Here is a 23,327-nt window from a genome sequence, read left to right as displayed (position 1 = left end):
ACTCCAGTAGCTTATAGCTAAGAGTTGCCAAAACAATCCTCAAGTCTTCCACTACAAAAATTGACAATGTAGTCGCACATGTATTAAATTGTTGAGACACTGCATAAAGACCGCAGAATCTTACCCCTCCCCCAAGTCCCTTTAAGATCTGTAAGAACAAATTTCCATCTTCCGCAAAAAAAGCTGAGCTGAGGCAGTGTGTACCCATGCCCCTCCCCCACCCCAGCCAAGCTTTTCACATGTCATTCCTCCTTAGCTCACCTGTCTTGATAACAAACTATACCCTGTTCACCTGTCAGTCGAACCCTACATGTTTCAGCCTTCGTGCAAAGACCCATTTTTTTCTTCAGACCTTCCTGTCAGAAGCCATTTGGTCACACCTCCTCAACTTTACAGACTGGGAGGTAGTCCAGAGGGCAACACAAGGTCACACAGGAAATCAGTGGCAGAGCCAGAACTAGAATTCAGATCTCCTGGGACTCAGAGTAAGGCCTTCTCCTTTATACTACCTCCTTTACTTAATTCATCTATTATTTGAATCTAGCATTATTTTTACTGGCTTTCAGGGGCTCCAGAGCACTGAATTTCACACATTATTTTTCAAAAGTCTACCTCATTACTCTCAGTCATCAAGAATGAGGATTAGAGTTAAATGCTCAAAGATCCTACATACTTGTGTATTTCCCCTCAACAACCACTAATATAAAAACACCAAAGAAACCAGTTCTTTAGTGTTTCAACACAGGCTTACAATCAAAGTCTTAAATTACAAATGTAAGCATACAACTAGGCTTTACCAAAGAGGAATGTGTTTATTTCACTTAAATTCTTAAAAATACTTTTTTGGCAGTTGTCACATAAAATGTCCTAATGCAAAAAAATTTTCATTAAAAAGAAAAGAAAAGCATGAAAAAACAGACCCAAAATGTTAAGATTTTATTTACAAAGCTTCTTTGTTGTACAGAAAGTAAAAATGCTGTTACAATCTCAGTGTAACTGGCAGCCACAGACCGTTGACTCACCAATCACAGCTATCCACACTACAGCAAGAGTCTTACATGAAAACCTAACAATGCTTACAATTTTGTTGGGGTGAAGTCCCCAAGCTTGGTGGTGGATTTCCAAGAGGGACTAAATGGAGGAAGGCGGAATGTCACAGGAACTATTCTTTGGCTCTTTGGGTGGGTGGGTGTCCTGGGGTTTGTATCACAGCTACTTTTTTTTTTTTTTTAAACAGCTACCAAATCCGTGTGAGCAGTCCAACCAGTACTGAGCAGTTCTGTTTTTGCAGGTTATTCGGGGTCTTAATCATCTTCTCCTTCATCGTCTGTTTCTCTCTTCCTCTTTTCACCTTTCCCGCTTTCTTCCTCTTCTGCACAATAAGAAAAATTCATTTTGAGACAACTGGAAAGGCATTTACTTTGCCTAATTATTGCTAACAGAGGTAACAAAAATGCATTTTTTAACGGTTGGGAGATAAAAAATGATGTAAGCTTGATCAAATCAACAGGTTGTTAATTAAGAAGTTTTAATTCTAAGAAGCATAAATAGTAGCCACGGAACCAAGAAGGGTAAAATGCACAGCAGCACCTCAAATCACAGCAAAGTTAACTCAGTTTTCTCAAGTTAAGTTGCTGTCTAACCAAATGTTTATTTTTCTTACACTTGCTGGTCACCAAAATCAGACATTAGCAGTTATTAAAATAAATAGCAAGGACTCTGGAGCTCCTTAAGCCTATTTCCTCATTTGTAAAATGGGGACAATGGCACTGACTCCATAGGGTTATTCTGAGGATTAAATGAAATAGCACAAGTATTTAGCCTAGAACATGGCAAGACTCAAAATGTTGCAAGTTTACATTAACTAAAAAGAGATTTCTCAGACTCCTTAAGTATTTGAGACACAGAGACCTACACGTCGTTCTGTTTTTTCAACTAGTAAAAACTCACTGCTACTTTAATGAAATTAGCTAAATCTGCACTAAATTGTGTTCCAAAAAGCTCCCTGAAGGCAGAGACCAGGTCCTAATCATTGCTGTATCCAAAGTAATTTTAGTCCTGTGACTTGCACTGAGAGAAGATGCTGCTGAGAAAGTATGAACCAACAGAAAGCACAGCAACCAACCCAGTACTCTGAAACTTACACAAGCGTTAGAATCTACTTTCTAATAAATAAACAGATGTTTCACTGGTTCTGGTTGTGGTGGGGAAAGGAATAACACCAATAAAAACTAGAAAGGTGCTATTTATCTACCCTGCAAAGATTACAATCCAATTAAGATTTTTTTAATGAAAAAATTCCAAACACAGAAATCTCATGCCTAACAGTAACACAAACGATGGGGTCTAAAAACACATGTGGGGACTGAGGCTGGGGCCGCCTATCCTCATACAGGCACTACTAACTGCTGTAGAGCAGGTGGGTGAACCAGTACACACACACTGATGGGGCTTTACAAGTGCTTCTGAAGACCACCAGGGCCAAAGGCATTTTATTTTCTTCTCACTGATTTCAAATTCTAAATTAACGGACATTTCCCTTGATCTTTAACTGAGAGGGACCAAAGTGCATGCAGTAACCCACCTTCATCCTCATCCTCATCTTCATCCTCATCGTCTTCATCTTCATCAACTTCTCCATCATGTCCAAATTCTTCTTCCTAAAGAATGGTAAATAGCATATCATTATTAGATTAATTCTGCCAAGTTAGGAAGTACGAAGAGAAACAAGAACTGTCAATTAAATTTAACAGTTCATTCAAAGAGAAAACTGTAATGTTACTTTTATCTACTTTAATATAGTGAGAACTGCTGGATTTTCTTAAATTAATGAGCTTAATTAAAAATTTTCTTTAAAAATTGCTTTTCAGAAGTAAGCATTAATTAAAGACATCTTTAATTAGTATACAACTTACGATGGGTAACTCCGGAAATAATTTTAAAAACTTCAAAGCATGTTTGGACAAAGACTTCCATATTCCCTTTCCTATAAAAAGCTTCTTTCAGAAACTTTATTTCATTAGACACCTATGAGATTATACAAATGCTCAGCCTTACGTTTGTACTACAAAAGAACATTTTTTTTTTTTTTTTTTGATGATGTCTAATTTTCTTGGCCTGTATTCACAAGTCCCCTTTAGGGTCAAAGTCACTCCTTTCTCCTATCCTTCTATGGTATTCAGCTCCTCAGAGATAACTGTTATTACTGCCTGTCCCATAAATTAGACTACCTGCCTCTTTCAGAGCAGGACCACATTTTTCTTCAACTTTTCATCCTCAACTCTTTAACACAGCAGGTACATAATGCATTTACTGCATTAAGCTGGATATACAAGAAGTTCAGACTTGGTAAACATACCCTTCACTTCAGTACAACAAAGGGGAGGACATCCCATCAGTTCTCAATGTTTCCAGTTTTCTCACCGTACTGAATGAATACTCAACTTGCTGCTGCCTCCCAAAGTTAAAGGGTCAAAACTTACTGTGCAGAGCCAAGCACTGCCTAGTTAGCATTCAGTAAGTATTCTATTTAGTATTTACTAAAAGGGGGACAAGAGCTAAATTAATCAGATGGCCATTAGTCTATTTACAAGCATACTAATTTCTTCAGAAGACTTTTCTTTTTTAAACAGTCCACACTTTTATTTCAATTACAAATGGGAAGCAGGGCAGCAAGAGGTGCACTGACCTCCCCACTGACTTCATCTTCATCCTCCTCCCCTTCTACATCTTCGTCTTCATCTTCATCCTCTTCATCATCAAACTCTTCTTCCTCACCATCCTCATCCTCCTCCTTGTCCTCATCTTCTCCTTCTGAAAGCCGTACAAAAGGAATACATCAAATACCCTGTGTGTCTCACAAGGTACACCTACTCAGGTGGTGGGGAGCTTTGGGTTGGTCCACAGGACAAATGCTGGGCCATACCAATGTCAGAGAAAACCACGAACCACAGTCACCTCCTTTCTTGCAAGTTGCTGAGGCTCAGCCCCTTTGACCTGAGCCCCATAAAATCCAGATGCCAGGAGTCCTGGCAGACCAAGTGTACACTACAATACTTACCGGTGAAATGACAATGCCTAGGATTTGCTTCAAAATAAGGAAGGGGAGAAGTGGGTGGGAGTGTGTGTGTCTGTAACATAATATCAGGCGTGAACAGATCACAGCTGAAACTCAGTAATGGGAACATGAAAGTTAAAGTTAGTGTTACTGTTATTTCTACCTTTGTCTATGTCTGAAATTCTCCATAGTAAAAAGTCACACACACACACACAAAACAAAAAAGACCCACCAACCTCCTCTGGGGTAAGGGTACCAGCACAAACCAGCTGTGCAAATCAGGAACCTGGGAAACACCCATAATAACCCCATGATGGGGATGGGGGTGGGGGCAGTGGTGGTAGCCAGGCAGGCTGAAAGGCACCTGTGTCCTGTGTTTCTACTCCATTTGGTGCAGGCCTCTCATCAACTAGTTCTTACCTCTCCAGGTCCTGGAGCTCGCTGTGCTCTCTCCTGCCTCTGGACCCCACATGCTCTTCCCTTTCTTTTCTGTGTGGCTAACACTGGCTCAACCTTTGAGTCTCAGTTAAACATCACTTCCTCAGGCCAACTTGCCAGACCCCCGGTCTCAGCTCCTATGCTCTCACACACCTGGTGCTTCTCCTTTACCACACACTTTGCTCACCTGTGATTAGTTATTTAGTTATGATTACTTAACATTTCTCTTCTTAGTAGACAGTAAGCTCCAAGGGACAGGAACCATGTTTGTTTTTTCTTAAAACTATTTTTAGTCTAGTTTTTAGATAGTTTTAAAAGCCTGGCACATAGGAAATTTTTTTTTTTAGATAGTTTTAAAAGCCTGGCACATAGGAAATTCTCAAATACTTGTCGCCTGACTGATCTTGCTCTCGAGAACTGCCTTCCACTCTCCAAGGAATTTTCTTTACAGGCTCCTGCACATGGGTGGCTGCTCAACCCATTTAAGGTGGACTTAAATATGGACAACCAGACTGGCTTTTAAGAAAAACTGAGAACAAGCAATGAAGGGACTAAGTGATGTAAACATTTGGAACAAGAGGAAACATCCTATTCAGTGTCCACTTTACCATCTAACATCCCATCTCTTTTTGCCTTGTCTCAAACCTGCTGCAAAACAAAACTGTAAAATGCTTCCAGAGTACTACCCCCCTAACTGCCACCAAGGTGCCTGATGATGTTCTCCACTTTTCTTAACCATTTCTGTCTTATAAACTTTCATCTTTAAAGAGATATTTAAAATAATACTTTAAATACAGTAATGCTGCAAATTCTAGCAACATCAGGAATTCTCGGAGAATAAGTTTTCTTCATACTGATTGATGTGATCACTCATAGCTCTGCTTCCTCTAAGCCACTCAGGTGAGAAACCTTTTATCCTAAGAGTGACTCAGAGTAAACAAGTCACTGTGCAAGGAAAGCACAAGCTAATCAGGAGGGATAGTTTGGGTAGAAAATATACAAAGATTCTTAAAGATAACAGGATGGGGCTTCCCTGGTGGCGCAGTGGTTAAGAATCTGCCTGCCAACACAGGGCACAAGGGTTCGAGCCCTGGTCCGGGAAGATCCCACATGCCGCGGAGCAGCTGAGCCTGCGTGCCTAGAGCCCGTGCTCCGCAATGAGGGAGGCCACTGCAATGGGAGGCCCGCGCTCCACGGCGAAGAGTGGCCCCCACTCGCCTCAACTAGAGAGAGCCCACGCGCAGCAACGGAGACCCAATGCAGCCAAAAATAAATAAATTTATATATTAAAAAAAATGTCAAAAATAAAAAGTATATTCTAATTCCATGTTATAGCTAGAAATTATTTCCTTTATTAATGAAAAATGGAATCCAACACATAGTGCTTTCAAATCATTACCTTTTAAAACTCTATAGTCATATATCAAAGCAGGAAAGATATTTATATTTGAATGTAAAAAACATGTACCAAGTGCTAGGCCCTGTGAATAAAGAGGTAAGAAGATAATCATAGGGACTGCCCTGGTGGTCCAGTGGTTAAGAACCCACCTTCCAATGTGGGGGACGAGGGTTCGATCCCTGATCGGGGAACTAAGATCCCATGTGACGTGGGACAACTAAGCCACAGCTAGAGAGCTGGCATGCCAAAATGAAAGATCCTGCGTGCCGCAACTAAGACCTGATGTGGCTAAATAAATTAATTAAAAAAAAAAAAGAAGGTAATCATAGCATAGTTGGAAGGGACAAGAATAGCAGAGTGACAAGTGCTACGAAAGAGGTAAGCGAGGGGATGCTCTGGCACATACAAGGACCTAGGTCTCCAGCATCATAAAATGCTTCCTGGAAGTGTTGACAAAGCTGAGTTGGTAAGGATAAGCTGGCATTAGCCAAGAAAGGGAAACAGCTAGGAGAAAGGCAGGAGACCTGAGGCAATGGTCCTTTTAGTAAACCATAAACCACAAGTACTTCAAAAAATGGATTGAAGCAGTCTATGATCTCTAGGCTCCAAATTCAAGACTAATGAGCTAACAAACCATTTTCTATTTTGATCATTTGAAGACTTCAATGCCCTAAGAGTTTCAAATTTAACAGAACGCCTACATGCATGGATATAAATTATTTTTCTCAATAGCAAGAGCATTCAGTGGCCTAATCAGGACCTTTGGAAAGCAGAAATTAAGTTCACTGCACGTTGCTTTGTGCCCACTCACCTTCATCGTCCTCTTCTTCATCCACACCATCCACCTCGGCATCTGAGTCAGGGGCTTCACGATCCTCTCGGTCATAGCCATCCAGGTAGGTCAGCTGGGGAAGGAGCTTGAAGACACTCTCTCGGTAGTCATTCAGGTTCGTAACCTCACAGTTAAACAGATCCAGGCTTTTCAGACATTCCAACTTTTTCTGAGGAAAAGGATCAAGAAACATACCTACTAAACCAAAGGAACATAAGCAACAAAACCCATCTCCTAAAGAGGTAAAATTCTAGGCTCTGAATTCAATTAGCTGCTACCTACTCAGCCTTGTACATAGGAAAACATTTCAAGTCCTTTGCAACCTTTATATTAGGTCACTAGATTTTTAATTAGTCCTTCCCTTCTACCTCTATCCTCTCAGAGAACTGTTTTCTTTTGGCAGTATGAACAGTCTTAAGAAATATGAATTTGAAATATTTATTAAAACTGGACCTTTTTACAATGTGAGACAAAACAGAGACTTTAACAAATTTGGTTCAAAACTAGGTTTTAATGTTTGAGTAATCAAATGACCAATAAGAACTTGCTGGGTTATCAAGCAGTCAGTCTTCAGTGCTCTGGGGTGGTAGAATAGGAAGGGAAAAAAAATTTTCAATGAAATCAATCAACATCAAGATCCTTGACGTTTCTACTTGGGGACATAGATGGGAAACACTCGAGAACAGAACCTAGTAAAGCACAAAGTGTGGTGATGCAGATATTTTCTGGGAAGACAGGAGTCAGTGCAAGCTGGGGGAAAAGAAGGGGGACTCAGAGTTGAAACTTCACAAGTAGAGAAACTTTACACTCTTTTCTTCTTTTTTAATTTTGGGGGAAAAGACTGACACTATTACCAGAACTTTCTGAAGTAAAATTCTTCTGATTTTACCATACCTTGAAGTTTTGTTGTAATACCTCTTTGTTCGAAACCTCAGTTTCATCTATCTAAAACAGTTAAGATCTAAAAACTTGGCCCAAGAAGTTTTCTGAGCAGCCAAAGCGAATAGGAAAATGTCCACGTATTCTACTCAGATCTTCATTTGTTATTACATCAGTGTACTAGTATTTCAATACCAGGTCTATTAAGTTTTGATTAAGGGTGAATTAAGAGATTGGGAGGGCAGAGTTAGTATTACAGGCAAGTAAGGAGACAGCAACAGAAAGTGACAACAGACCCTCATATGGAGCAGAAGAGGGGGCAAACCGATAAACAGTAAACACAAAATGTGAAGTAGTGAGGCCTGGTGCCTTTTAAATAGGGGCTTGGGGGGCATATGGATATACGGCTTCATAAATTTAACTTTTAATGGTTCTGAGTCAAGAGAAAAGTTTGCCATTCTCTAAAAAATTACTGAGAGGATCTCTGTATGAAGCAAGTTGTAAAAAAATAAATGTTGATGTTTAAAGACTTCGATGCTTTATTGGGAAATCTATTTCAACTTTCACAAGGACCTGGGAAGAAACAAAGATGAAACAAAACCTTGTCTGCAGGACTTGAGGTATCTGTGTAGTTCTTGGGAGTTAAAAAATCATTTGAAAATCTGTGCTCTAAAGCAGGCCTTGGCAAATGACAGCTGGCTGGCCCACTCCGGCCTGCCTCCCGTAGTTGTAAACCAAGTTTTACTGGAACACAGCCACACTCACTTGTTTATGTATTATGTATGGCTTCTTTTATGCTACAATGGCAAAGTGGAGTAGTTGTGACAGAGACTGCATGGCCTACAAAGCCTAGAAGATCTATTATCTGGTCCTTTAGAGGAAGGGGTTGATGATCCCTGCACTCACAAATCTTCGTCTTCCTGTTCAAAGAGGTTCCCACACTGGTTTTATTCTCACTGAACAGCCCTTGGGAACATGGAGCCAAGCATGGAACACAGAACAGTGTTACAGCAACAGACAAATGTACTCCTCAAAACACCAAGGTACAGTGATCCAAGAGTTTTGTGGATCCAATAATGTGCTTATGTAAGTCAGTACACTGAGGTCTTAAGAAAGCTGTCCCCAGCCCTTCTGATCATAGGGAGAACTGCTTTTCTGTCATGTAGCTTTCAGATTAGGTTCCCTAGTGGACAGCCCCTGACCCCCAGAAGCCCAGGTATGACTTCTTGACAAAGAGGAAAAAAAATGCTGAAATACCACCCCAGACAACTGTAGAACTCTTTTCTCTTCACAGAAAGGTTGACTCTATACCAGCTAAGATAGAACCATGAATATATTTAGGCAGCTTTCCCAGAGGCTCAGTATAAATTCTCCACTCAAAGGAATGAGCCATTTACTGTTCAACATTATTTCCTAGGAATGGATGTGCAAAAATACATACAACTCCAGATCTTTAATGCTCAACAGTGCCCCAAGCCCGTTTTCTAATTCTATCAACTAGCCTAGTACACAGGGCCTCCAAGGCTTTCCTGTTTCTGCAACTCTGAATCTGTGACATTTTTTGCTACTTCTTCAGAAAGGACCCATTATGAATAATTCGGACATGCCAAACAGTATGCTAGAAAACAAAGCGAAAGCAAATAAACAACAAAACCCCCAATAACTGTAGGACTCTAGAATTGTTTAAAGCAGTAAAATTGTGCTTTAAGGCCCAAAATACACTACACACAGATTATTCAGGATCCCAATGTAATGTGTAAATACTGCTTAAAAAAAAAAACAAAAAAACAAAAAAACCACAACGCTACCATTTCAGAAATTTGGCCTAAAACTAATAGGCTAGCCATAATAAACATTAAACATTTTATTAACAATAATTTTGCTTGCCTTCTTAGAATTTAGAAGGGCTTTGGGGGATGGTTTGGATGGCCCAGGTCTCTTAAAAAAGGTGTCCAAGGAAGTTTGAATTGATGCCTTCTTTGTCTCTCGATTAATGTCCCTGTAGTAAGCAGAGGCATTCACAATCATTGCATTGACTGTAAGAACTGGGCTCAACGTAGACGGAGTTCAAAATGTATGTGGTTGATGAGGATGAGGATGGTGTTTTCCCCACTGAAGAATACTTTCAGAAGTCAAAATGGACCCAACATTTCCCCCTGCATTAACCCCTGCCTCCAGAAGCTCTTTTCTGGTCACTACAAGTTCCACTAGACTGGACCCCCATTAACACAGCTTCCCAACTTACAAAGCAAAGTAAGTGCATTACCTTATCTTATTCTCAGAACTCCTAAGTGAGGTAAGTTAGGCAGGGATTATTACCCTTCCTGCTTCATAAGTGAGGAAACTGAGGCCCAGAGAGAAGAAGCAATTTGCCCAAGGTCACACAGCAAGTCTATAACCCAACTGGCATTTAACTTTCCATAGCTTATCCCAGTATGTAAGACTGAGGAGAATCTGGGGGTTCCCATGCAAAACTTTAGGCAACAGTGATCCAGCTACAACACAAGATCATGAATTAGAAGACCTAAAACTCATTGGAGCTGCCCTTGGCCTGTTCCATCTACAGATCAGATATGTCACCCAATATAAACAGCTTTTTCTGTAAAAGTATAATATAGAACAGTCTGGCCAGTCTGGGGAAACAATTTTAAGATAAATGTTTAAGGCTATAGTTAATATATGACATTTAAAAAGGACAAAAAAGAAAAGAATTCCCCTTTGAAGGAAGCTACCACAATAATAAGGGAGGGAGAGCAAAGTCACAGGAACACACATGTATGACTAAAGAGGCCCTGATTCTTTAAAACTGGACTCTTTCTATAAGAAGTACTATAAAAAACCACCATTTTCTCAGTCAATTATTATTTCCAATTATTTCCCTCACAATAAAGAAATATGAAAATGAAAATGACCAATAAGTCCTGGTTTTCAAATTCTTGATTACTTACCAAAGGTTCCAGGGTGCTGATATCTTTCAGTTTATTTCCACTTAAGTTTAGATGTGTAAGATTTGGAAGTTTTTCTGCTAACATATCCAGACCTCCAAAGATTCTATTGTCACTGAGCTCAAGCTGTTAAGAGAAAATGCACACAGCACACAAATACACACAGAGAAACACATATCATTAAAGTGTTATAAATAATGAATACAGTTCTCAAACACCAAGATCAAATGATCTCTATTTTTTATTAGGGCAGGTGTGTTCATTTTGTTTGACTAAACCCAAATAAGCAGTTTACAGATCCCAGGAACACTTCTGGGAAGGAGAGACATGTTAGGATTAGAAGAGTTGTATTTTCTTAACCAGCTGCTAATTATAACGGTTTGCTGGCCCCTAACATCAGCAAATACATTTTCTAACCTAAAAAGTGGGTCAAAGCAAATGAGAATTCTTTGAGAAGTTGTAATACTCTATACCTGCCAGGAAGGGTAAATGGTCTGTGCATTCTAAGCGGCTATTCTGTGTGCCAAGCAAAGCTCACAATGCCCACTTGAAACCTAATCTGGTTCTGTTCAGTGTTGGCTCGCCATGGAGTTCTACATCTGGAAGCCACCAGGGAATGTTGCTCTGAAGGCTACAGGAATGGTACAAGCCCTTAAAGAAGCTCCAAGACTTTGGAAAAAGGGACTGGGGCAACGGCTTCGAAAGGGCTGACGAAACCAACTCCCCAGAGGACACTTCTTACACAAACCTGGCACTAGCCTTCGTAAGAACCCACTCTAATTTCTTAGCTGCAGGTCAAGTAGCACAGCAAGTGGTAATGCCAATGAAGGAACGAGCCTTCACCAAGGAATATTGGACTCTTAGAGTGAAAGAAATTGGAGCCTGGAAAAATAAGATGGTTGAGAGCATCTAATTCAAACTCTTCATTTTGCAGATGAAGAAAACTAAAGCCAGACAGCTAGTTTCAATTCTCTTTTAACTGCCAACAACAATGGTAACTGTATCTAACCCTTACATAGTACTTCAGGCACTGTTCAAAGCACTAGAAATCCATGAACTCATTTGATCTCACAATCACCCTATGGGGTAGGTAGAATTATTACCCCCATTTACAGATGACAAAAATGAACTATGAAGAGACTATATAAGTGCCACAGATCACACAGCTGTTACATCGGTGAACCTATGATTTGAAGCCAGGCAGGCTAGCTTCAATGTGCTCCCCGCTATGCTATGTACCTAGAACAGCATGACAACTTATGCAATTTAGTCTGGCATGCAATGAAATGAAGTACATGATGCAGAATAGAGGAACTTTTAAAAATTTAAATATTCGTTGAAAGAATGAGTTTAAAGAACAGTAAGTCTGCTGCTTTGGTGTTATTAAGCATTTCGGAAGAGAAAAATGCAACATTTCAATACATTTTTTTCCTTCTGATGGGACAGTCCAGTAAACTATCTAAAATTTCTCTTGGTTGGTTAGAATATTGACACATGTAGCATTCACATCCTTTCAACATGAGTATCTTAGGGAGTAGAGATAACAAGGCAATCTGCCAAAGCATTTAGTGGCATATTTATTTTGAAATGAAATCAATGTGTAAATTTAGGAAACCTGTGACATTTATACACCAAAATTTCTTTCAGAACCTGTTTCTTGTTAAAAAAAAAAAAAAAAATCTGTGCTCTGGGGTAGGAAGAAAATCAGCTGTGAGAACACGCAATGTGCCTTTAAGTTTGGTTTACAGATATCTCTATTCCTCCCTCTCTGACCCTACAAGGTAAGTGATTAATAGGACTTCAGAAGGATTTGATACACTGATACACTGTTCCCTGATACACTGACTTTCTGAATAAGTGTGATAGTACACAGACCATGGTAATTCAGGAAAATGTACCAGGATGCTAGGAAAGCAGAACACAATCACACACAGTAGGGACCTGCTAGCATCAAGTTTATGTAGATACAGGCTAAAAAACCATCAGTTTTTTATAGGCTTATCAGAGCTTCCAATGTCACAATAACCTATGCAAACATAAAAGGATTACACTTGAACCTCTAAAGGAAATGACTGTCAGAAAAAAGAAAAAAAATTTACAAATTTAAACATAACAGAATTCTTTCTGACAGGAGGGTTGCCCTGAAACTTATGACGACTTCCTGAGCATTTATTACCTAAAAAAGGCAAGTAAGTAAAAAGCACTTCTGGATTTTAATTCATGTACTTAACCAAAAAACAAGTCCCTCTCAGAATTCAAGCAAGCAAGTTACAGGAACAGCCTACTTGTCCTTTGCCTCAATTTGATTTGTTTTCTATGTGTATCTTTTTTAGATGAAGGTTCAACTTAAACTCCCTAATAAAGAGATTAGGTAAACAGTGGAGAATTCTGCAACACTGCCATGACCACAAACATTTTCGTATGTAATGGAAAAGATACTGGATTAGCAAATAGGAAGATATGGGTTCTAGCTTTGGTTCCAGTACTAACCACTTCTGTGGGTGGCTTTAGGCAAATTACTGTACGTTTCTGTAATTTCTGGGTCTACTGCTGTGCCTGTAAAACAAGGCTAGAAGATCTAAGTTTCTTCCAGTTCTGACATTCTGGGGCTTTGTGACAGGGCAACGTGCAAGGACATGAAAAAAACATTTTCCTTGAGGTTTTTTTGTTGTTTTTTTTGGGGGGGGGTTGTTAGGGGGGATAGCGATTGGTTTATAATTAGACCAATAAAGCCCTAACAGTGGGCCGTCAACTAGGATAGGAAAGTACAGCAGTTTTGTTAAAATGAACTCTTGCAGTCAATCACAACACATTTTAAACTTCCTAGTCATTAATAATTACATAATGGGTTTGAAATAACATAGACTACAAATTTGAAAGGTCTATACTTCAATTCTCCCTTAATCAACATAAAACACGAAGAATGGGAGGCACCTGTGGTTCTTAAACCAGAGCATACTAAGAACAATGAGTTAACATCATAGCAACAGATTCATAACAAGTAATAAATTATTCACAAAATAATTATTCTTCATAACTACTATTTATTCAGCACCCTACATGTATTATTTCCAAACATCACAGCAATTCTGCAAGGTCAGGTGGTATTACAAGTTTACAGATGAGGAAACTGAGTCTTAGAGAGATTAAGTAACCTGAGGAAGATTTACCCATCAGGGAAACGTTAGAGCTGGAATTCAATCCCAGATCTGCCCAGTTCCAAAGGCCATATGCTTTCTGCTACACTAAACGCTTCCTTATAGGTAGAATCATATATTTTTCCCTTCCGCAGGATGGTTCTCTCTTCTACTGTTAAAGAAAAAGCACTTACCTTTTTCAATTTAGGTAGTTTGGGGAGATTTGAAACTGAAATCAAGCCTACATTTATTAAACTGAGGAACTCTAAGTTCACAAATTCAGCTGTTAGGCCCTCAATTTTCCCATCATTTGATTTGCAATTGTCCAGGACAAGTTCTCGAACCTGTGGGTGACAAAGTGGGGAAGAAAAGCTTTAAAAAACATGCAGAAAACAATGCAAAAACTCCAACCATAAATACCCACCAAACCACCCACATATAGTGGCAGCCTCAACTTAGACCTACATCACACTTATAAATAAATGAAAAATGGTTAAGCCTTTAGTAACAATATTCTAATAGATATCAAGGGTGGAATGTCACACCATGATACAAATAAAGATTTAAACTCTTTATTTTCCAGGGACAGAAACTACAGTTCTTACAAGATAAGTGAAGAAATGATACCCCCCTTATTCCTTTTCCCAAGTCTCTTCCGCAAGGGGCAGCTTTAACTACAAATGTGGAGTGAAGATACCCCACCACAACCCCTGCAACCCCTTTAGGCCGAGTCTTCCTCAAGGCCCAGGAGACTGACACAAGGAAAAGAGGAAAGCTTCACTTTTCCCATCAAGGTCACTAAGAGATTGTGGCTACAGGTTTCTGGACTATACATTTCTACTTTTGGTCTTATTAATCTTTACTAAGATTATTCTAACACTAGGAAAAGATCAAGATGCAAGAGGCCTTAATTCAAAACAAAGATCATTTTGTGTTACATGTAAGAAAGTATTTCTAGGGGAGAGAACTGTTAGACATTAGGTTCCTTTTTCAGGCAACAAAATCTCCTTATTTGGAGGTCCTGAATTCAAATCCATCCAAAGGTATCACATCTGAAGACTGTGAATACTAATTATTTAATAAAGCCTACTGTGTGAATATCTACCATGATAATCCCTACTGCCATTCTTGCTCTGTGGTTGACTCTGAAACTTGCAAGTTTTAAACACGTTTTGATAAATTTACACTGATGCAAATTAGTTTTAACTGCCAAAGGCATTCTTGCAGTGAATCTAACACGTTTAATAGCATTAATCAAGCATGTATGAGGAGATGCTGATAGTTCTAAAATGAAAATAGGGGCTAGTAGTATCTTTATTCTCTCATACAAAATCCAAGGATACTACTCTAGCAATTGCTAACATTTATGGAGAATTTACTCATTTTTCTTTGTACCACCATACCCTTCCCTCAGTTACAGAGAAGGAAACTGATTTAGAGTCGGTGACACCCACAACACCACAACTTCTTGCTCGCTTCTTCACTACTTCTCACTACTCTACTTCCTCTTCAAAAGCCTTGCTTTCAGGATGCATACAGGCCCATTATATCTTTTGTTTCTTTCTTCCCTTCCTTCCACTTTTCTCTAGCTACCTCGGACATTCTTTCCTCTTCTGATGAAAATTAGCGTATCTGAAAACTTAAGGTAGACTGAGGAGAGCTGGGCTCCAGAGACAGATGCTTAGGGTTGAATTCTGGCTTCGCCACTCACAACCTGTGTGACCTTAGGCAAGTCACTTAACCTATCTGTGCCTCAGTTTCCTCATCTGTGAAGTAGAACTGTTATAGAAAGTAGTGCTTGGGGCATAGTGAATACTGGGAAAGGGTGCAGGAGAATGACAAAGACCTTTGCTATTTACTTTATTCCTATCTGTACTAAGTTTTCTACAAGCATGTATTTCTTTTGTATTAAAAAAAAAAAAAGTAGGGCTTCCCTTGGTTGCACAGTGGTTGGGAATCCGCCTGCCGATGCAGGGGACACGGGTTCGATCCCTGGTCCGGGAAGATCCCACATGCCACAGAGCAACTAAGCCCATGCACCACAACTACTGAGCCTGTGCTCTAAAGCCTGTGAGCCACAACTACTGAGCCTGCGTGCCACAACTACTGAAGCCCATGCGCCTAGAGCCCATGCCCCGCAACCAAAGAAGCCAGCACAATGGTAAGCCCGCACACTGCAACAAAGAGTAGCCCCCATTGCCACAACTAGAGAAAGCCCAGGTGCAGCAACAAAGACCCAACACAGCCAAAAATAAATAAATAAAAAATAAATACATTTATTAAAAAGAGTAAAACCAGCAAATCATTTTTTTTTAAAAAAAGGTCAACTGTAATCACCCACCAACCTAAGTAGTATACTGCACTACAACTAAATGTTTCTATTTGATTTGGGGGGTTTTCTATGACTATATCTGACAGAGAATCCAAAAACGTTATACAGAATGACACCAAGATGCCAAAAGCCAAGTAAGGAGAAATTTAGATAGCCATTTTGCCTCCCAGCCCATGGGTGTACCTCTTGGACATTTCTCTCAACTGGTAAAATTCTGCTTTAACTAGAGTCATCAAAGAGTTAGAACAAGTCTGCTGAAGCAAATAGCCGAATAGGAATCAAGGAGAAATTGGGAGGGAAAAAAAGATGTTAAAGTGGTCCAAATCTGCAAATCTAACTGCTGAGTATGAAAGATGATGGAGAGGAATTGAGGTTCTGGTTTAAAGAAATGGGAACTACGTAGCTGGATGGAAATAGGAAGGAACAGCTTTGGGGATGGGGTCGGGGTAGAGGGGGAGCAGGTATATTATGAATACCACAAAGAATACCAAGTTTAAAGTTCTCATGAGAAGTCCAGGTGAAAGTATCCCCAGGCAGCTGGACATGAGGGTCTGGAGTTCATGGGAGTTCTAGTTTTAAGTTCTGATTTGGAAGTCATCAGGGTAGAGACAGTAGTGAAAAGATGGAATTCCTAGGAAGAGAACCAAGGATGGAACCTGGGGGATCCTGCAAAGGTGACTTGAGAAGAATCAGTAGTACCCAAAGGTGAAGCATTAGTTTCAAACACCCAGAAAGGTTTATGAAGTAGGGCATAAGAAGTTATCGAGGGGGGGAAAAAAAAGATTGAAAAAAATTAGATAACAATATAACTGTCCATCAACAAAGGACTCATTTCCAGGATACAGTGTATGATGAAAAAGGCACAAAATGTATAAAATGTTTTCATTTATGTCACATATCACACATTCACTTTCTTATATTCTTCTCAGGGAGAGAAAGTGACTGGCTGGGGGACTTTTCCATAACCTTATTTAACATTTCTATGATGAGATTAATCTATTAAAAAAAAATAAAGGTTAAAAAAAAGGTCACTCCTAGGGACTTCGCTGGTGGTCCAGTGACTAAGGCTCCACGCTCCCAATGCAGGGAGCCCAGGTTCCATCCCTGGTCAGGGAACTAGATCCCCCACAACACAACTAAGACCTAGCGGGGTCAAATAAAGAAATAAATATTAAAAATAATTTTTAAAAAAGGTCACTGCTAGCCTTGAAATTTCGTCAAGCTTCATGATGGCAGGGTCATGTCTATTTTAGTTACCACCATACGTCAGTATGAGAAGGAGCCTTCACAACTGTCAAATGCAGAAAAAATGGCATTGGGGTTCGTGTCCGGATTGTAGGGGAATGAGCACATGATGAACAGAGGAAACCTGGGTATGAAGAGAACCTACTTTCTGATCTTAAGCATAATCACATTAATGCAAAGCATACTGCTGTTTGTCACTTAATACTTTGGGTTTTTTTTTTCAGTCTTTGTATATTTTAAATATAGCAAGATGAAACAATATTACTTAGCATATTTTAACAATTATAAATATTTTTAATGGCTAAAGAAATTAAAGTGTATGGATGCACCATAAATTACAATCCTCCCTACTGAACATGTTTCCAAGTTTATTATATATAATGCCATGCTATCTTTTTATGTGAAATTTCTTTTGTAATAAGGATTGTTTCCTCACAATCTATTGCTAGGTGAAAAAAAATATAAACGTTAGAGTCTCTGAGTTTTGAGTTCTTTATTTAAAATGGCAACCAATCCCTCTTAACACTTTTTTGTGACCTTTCTTGACATATGGAAATTCTAGGTATTTGCATATAGTTATCTTTTTCTTGAGGATACTGTTTTTACCCTAAGTGAGGAAAAAACCAAACACCCCAAAAGAAATGACAAAAAAGCAGACAAGCCATAAAAATATAAATCATCAGTAAACAAAAAAATCATTCAACAACAACAAATTATAAAAGATACATATTAAAAATGAGATGTTATTCTACTCTTATTAAGGATGGGGCAGCTCTTTCATGGAGAAGAGATGGCTAGGATGGGTACAGGTGCAGGTAAGTTTGTAAGTGGGAGAGTGAGAAGTCAGGGAACGCACACCTGAGACCTTTAATTTTCTCCTTGAGTAGGAGGCAACAGAATGTATTGGGGTGAGTACAGGGAAGGGCTGGGCTGTATGGCTCAGCAGTGAAATCATGTCCCTAGACTTTTCCAGGAAGGCACGTAGTAAAGAAATGGGCTAACCCCAGAACAAAGTTCCAGAGGCACAGTAAGAAGATGAGCCACAAACAAGCACAGAGCAGAGTGAGAAATTACTGCAGAAAGCAGAGACCAAAGGAGGGTCCACTTAGGGCTGTGCCCAAGGATGACAGGTCTGGAAAGCCTGCCATAAGCAGCGTTCTAGCCAGTCTAAAGTTCTAAACAGGACCCTGGTGAAAAGGTGTCTGCTCTCAGGCATTGTGTCAGCAGCACTTGAGATAGCTAAGCCTCCCCTCTCCCCCAATTCCTTCTTGAGGGTGAAGGGATCCAGACTGCCTTACAAAGGACGGTACATGGGGTGGGGGACATACAATGCCATGGCATCCCAATCTAGACCCAGAATAAATGGGAGGCTCTAATCAAGAAAAAGCGGCCCTAGTTTTTCCTCCTTATGTCCCAAATCCTCCCAGGAGGGAAGGTTGCGCAGGCACTTGTACATTTGTGGGCACAACTCAGGGAGCTATCTGATCCAAGGCAGAGTTACCAGGCTTTCTGATTGAAGAAAGATGACTTAACTTTGGGGGCCAAATTCACTCTTCTTCATTCCTCATCTTCCAACTAAACTATTTTTTTCTCAAACGTTAATTTAAGGTAAACACTTAAGAGCTAAAGACAAAAATCCAAACTGTTTCCTATTCAACTTTTGTTTTTGATAGTTATCAGCAAAGCTGATACTCTAGTTTTTCAATGCAAATTTTGAAATATATTGCAACCAAGTTACAGGGATTGGGGCTAGGAGCCCCATAGGAGATCAAGGAATTTTCCTTTCATCCTCTCCAACTTGCTCTCATTTCCTACTTCCCTAGCTACTTTTTTTTTTAAATTTATTTATTTATTTTTGGCTGCTCTGGGTCTTCATTGCTGCACGCGGGCTTTCTCTTGTTGTGGTGAGCGGAGGCTACTCTGTTGCGGTGCGTGGGCTTCTCATTGAAGTGGCTTCTCTTGTTGCGGAGCAGGGCTCTAGGCACATGGGCTTCAGCAGTTGTGGCACGTGGGCTCTAGAGCTTAGGCTCAATAGTTGTGGCGCACGGGCTTAGCTGCTCTGTGGCATGTGGGGTCTTCCTGGACCAGGGCTCGAACCCGTGTCTCCTGCATTGGCAGGCGATTCTTAACCACTGCGCCACCAGGGAAGCCCCCCTAGCTACTCTTTAAAAAAAAAAGAAAATAAATTTTCCGTAACTGGTTGAGTGACCTTCCCCAATCATCAATTATAATTGTTATAAGAGGGGAAAAGAAGATACAGAGGATTAAAAATCATTGAGTTATCAATTTTTTTGTTAGAAAATACATGATTATTATAGTAAGCGAAATATGTGGAAATATGTCCAAAAATGTGGAAAGTAACTCTTTCTGAGTTAACCAGTCTTCAAACCTTCCACCCTACTATTATTTTAAAATAATGTTTGCAAAATGACAGTAGAATAGAACATTAGCAGTTCTCAAATGTGTTTGGATGGCAGAACTGTTGGTGTGAAGGAAGGAAACACTCATACCCTACTGGTGGGGAGAACCATTCTAGAAAGCAATTTGACAGAGATTCACATTACAAAATGTTCATTTCAATACTACTTACAACAGTAAAAAACCTTCTAACCACCTAATGGGGATGGTTAAATTATGGCCTATGCAGGGCTTCCCTGGTGGCGCAGTGGTTGAGAGTCCGCCTGCTGATGCAGGGGACACGGGTTTGTGCCTCGGTCCGGGAAGATCTCACATGCTGTGGAGCGGCTGGGCCTGTGAGCCATGGCCGCTGAGCCTGTGCATCCGGAGCCTGTGCTCTGCAATGGGAGGGGCCACAACAGTGAGACGCCCGAGTACCGCAAAAAAAAAAAAAAAATTATGACCTATGCAGACGTTAACAATGAGGCTGTAAAATAAGAAACTGTGCCAGAGAAAGATAAAGATGTTTACTATATTTTAACAAGATATTATATGCATTAACAGTATGATCTGAGTTTAGAAAAAAACATTCTCGTGGACTATACACCAGAATGTCTAGATGGTAGGATGGGTGTGTATGAGATTTCTGAGTTTTTAAATTTTTCCTTAACTATATCTACTATTTTTTTTAGCTTATCTGTATCAAAATTTTCTTCAATGAAGACTGTATTCCTTATACAAGGAAAAGAACCCAATTAGCTGCTATGCAACCGATTAGAATATTCCACGGAGCTCAAAATCACATCACAACAGACAAAACAATAAATGCCAAAAGCTGGGGGAAAGGTTCTTCTCACGTTGTCTTTTTTTTCCCTTTTTTTTTTTTTTTTAAGGCTGCACCATGCGGCATGTGGGATCTTAGTTCCCCAGTCAGGGATCAAACCCGTGCCCCATGCATTGGGGCAGTGAAGCGTTAACCACTGGAACGCCAGGGAAGTCCCCTCATGTTATTTATTTTTAAAAGTAATTTTTTTTAGTAAATTGGGACTAAGGAAAAACTACTCTTATTTGTGGGATATGAAATGTCTCAGTCTAGCATACAGCCCACCAGTGTTCCACAGGGGCATTGATTGTAAACCACAGGAACTGCATGACTTTCTAACTTTGAACACAAGACTGGAACAGAGCTAACATCAAGGCTAGATACCCCTAGATTCATAGTTAATGAGGTGCTCGTATCACTGGCATGTTTGGCATAATAGAAAGATTAGGGCCTCACATAAAGAACAGGTATTTTCTCAAATTCTGGAATATATCTAAATTACAAATTTAGATATAGATAATATCTATATCTCGCTACTGCATGTCTCTTCTCACATCTGACAACACCACCAATTTCTGTGGTATACATGGTATGTTCTAGTACTATACAATTTTCTCTCAGTGAAATAACTGACAACACCAATAATATTTTGTATAAAGTATTTCCTATCCTTGCCTATATTTAAAAACAGTGATCACTGTTCTTTTTGAAGATTATTTTAAAATGCCATCTTAAGCCATTTTTTCCACTATGAGAACAAACCTCTGATATAAAGAGGTGCTTTGGACTGAGAAAAAACTGAATTATTATAGTTCTTTATGAGTCACCCCCTTAGGGAAATGAGCATACCGGTTTATAACAGGTGAAATGGAACCTATTATCTTGGTCTGTCTCATGTACTTTGACTAAAGAACACAAGAAGTAAAGTGTTACCAAGGTCTTCTTCAAACCCCAAAATAAAATAAAAACAAAAAAGCCACATTCACAATAAAAGCCCATCTGGGGATTTCCCTGGTGGTTCAGTGGTTAAGAATCCACCTGCCAATGTAGGGGACACGGGTTCGAGCCCTGGTCCAGGAAGATCCCACATGGCGCGGAGCCACTAAGCCCGTGCACCACAACTACTGAGCCCGTGTGCCACAACTACTGAAGCCCGTGTGCCTAGAGCCCGTGCTCCACAACAAGAGAAGCCACCGCAATGAGAAGCCTGCGCACCGCAACAAAGAGTAGCCCTTGCTCGCTGCAGCTAGAGAAAGCCCGCGTGCAGCAACGAAAACCCAACACAGCCAAAAATAAATAAATTTATTTAAAAAAAATTCCACTGAAGAAAAAAAAAAGCCCATCTGGTCTTAAAACAAAAACACTGATGATCAAGCCTCCACTTACCCTCCTCAAACAGTCTTAAAGCTCACTTGATGACATCAAGGTCAACCAAGGAATACACTGTGCTGTGCATTTAAGAGCCTCCTGTCATTATACCAATACATTCAATAGAGACAGGGTTCTTCTTCTTTCCCCAAATAACAAGAGTCTGCAGGATTCCAGAGGTCAAGGCTACTCTTTAACAGCTGGCTCCACAACATATGGAGCCATGTGACTAGCTGACTTAGAATCATCTTGGAACTTCTCACTTACCTTAAAGATGATGCTTTTGTGCAAAACATTTTTAAACTCTTATTTTAAAATTTCCTACAGCTTCCCCTCACCCCCCAAAGCCTTTAGTTTAAGGTCAAAGCTTTCTCCTCTTAAGAACCTAACTCCTACTCAGTCTCCCTGTAAGAGTTCCTAGGGGAGCCATTCTTTTTTTTTTTTTTTTGCGGTACGTGGGTGTCTCACTGTTGTGGCCTCTCCCATTGAGGAGCACAGGTTCCGGACGCGCAGGCCCAGCGGCCATGGCTCACGGGCCCAGCCACTCTGCGGCATGTGGGATCCTCCCGGACCGGGGCACGAACCCACATCCCCCGCATCGGCAGGCGGACCCTCAACCACTGTGCCACCAGGGAAGCCCAAGGGGAGCCATTCTTTACCCCACAATCCTGGCTGGCTCCCACGACACTCTCCCAAGGCCCCCTTACTTGCACAGTGCAACAGGCACCACTAGGTTCTGAGGCTTCAGGACGGAAGGGGCTGCTCTCTGCATTGTTCACACTGCTTTTCCAGGCCCTGCCATACTGTTGGTACTCAAATATTTATTTAATAAAACCAGTGGATTACGAACTTCCCTGGTGGCAGAGTGGTTAGAAATTCGCCTGCCAATGCAGGGGACACAGGTGCGAGCCCTGGTCTGGGAAGATCCCACATGCCGCGGAGCAACTAAGCCCGTGCGCCACAACTACTGAGCCAGCGAGCCACAACTGCTGAAGCCTGCATGCCTAGAGCCTGTGCTCCACAACGGGAGAGGCCACCACAGCTAGAGGCCTGCACACCGCAACAAAGAGTAGACCCCCCCCCCCAAGTAGAGAAACCCCGCGTGCAGCAAGGAAGACCCAACACAGCCAAAAATAAATTAATTTTTGAAAAAGTCAAGGGCTTCCCTGGTGGCACAGTGGTTGAGAATCTGCCAGGCAAAGCAGGGGACATGGTTTCGAGCCCTGGTCTGGGAAAATACCACATGCCGCGGAGCAACTAGGCCCATGAGCCACAACTACTGAGCCTGCTCGTCTGGAGCCTGTGCTCCACAACCAGAGAGGCCGCGATAGTGAGAGGCCCGCGCACCGTGATGAAGAGTGGCCCCCGCTTGCCGCAACTAGAGAAAGCCCTCGCACAGAAACGAAGACCCAACACAGCCAAAAATAAATAAATTTTTTTAAAAGTCAAGATATTTTTTTTAAAAAGGTCATATA

At 40.5% G+C, this 23,327-nt stretch overlaps 1 protein-coding gene across 1 annotated transcript in view; it reads right to left on the bottom strand.

Annotated features, from left to right (window-relative positions):
• Nucleotides 1-921: 921 nt before the first annotated feature.
• ANP32B (acidic nuclear phosphoprotein 32 family member B) overlaps nt 922-23,327 on the bottom strand; it is a 25,125-nt gene continuing 2,719 nt past the window's right edge. The window contains exons 2-7 of the mRNA XM_022600121.2: nt 13,882-14,031; nt 10,554-10,676; nt 6,706-6,895; nt 3,689-3,813; nt 2,585-2,660; nt 922-1,372 (exon numbers count right to left, since the gene is read on the bottom strand). Coding sequence (XP_022455829.1) covers nt 1,305-1,372; nt 2,585-2,660; nt 3,689-3,813; nt 6,706-6,895; nt 10,554-10,676; nt 13,882-14,031 — 732 coding nt within the window. The 3' untranslated portion in view covers nt 922-1,304. The remainder of the gene's footprint in view (nt 1,373-2,584; nt 2,661-3,688; nt 3,814-6,705; nt 6,896-10,553; nt 10,677-13,881; nt 14,032-23,327) is intronic.

The sequence above is a fragment of the Delphinapterus leucas genome, chromosome 6, assembly GCF_059928025.1.
Source record: "Delphinapterus leucas isolate spDelLeu-1000000601 "Yukka" chromosome 6, BTC_Dleu_Yukka2, whole genome shotgun sequence".
Lineage (NCBI taxonomy): Eukaryota > Metazoa > Chordata > Mammalia > Artiodactyla > Monodontidae > Delphinapterus > Delphinapterus leucas.
The sequence above is the reverse complement of the archived record's forward strand: the minus strand, read 5'-3'. Positions and strand labels throughout refer to the sequence as shown.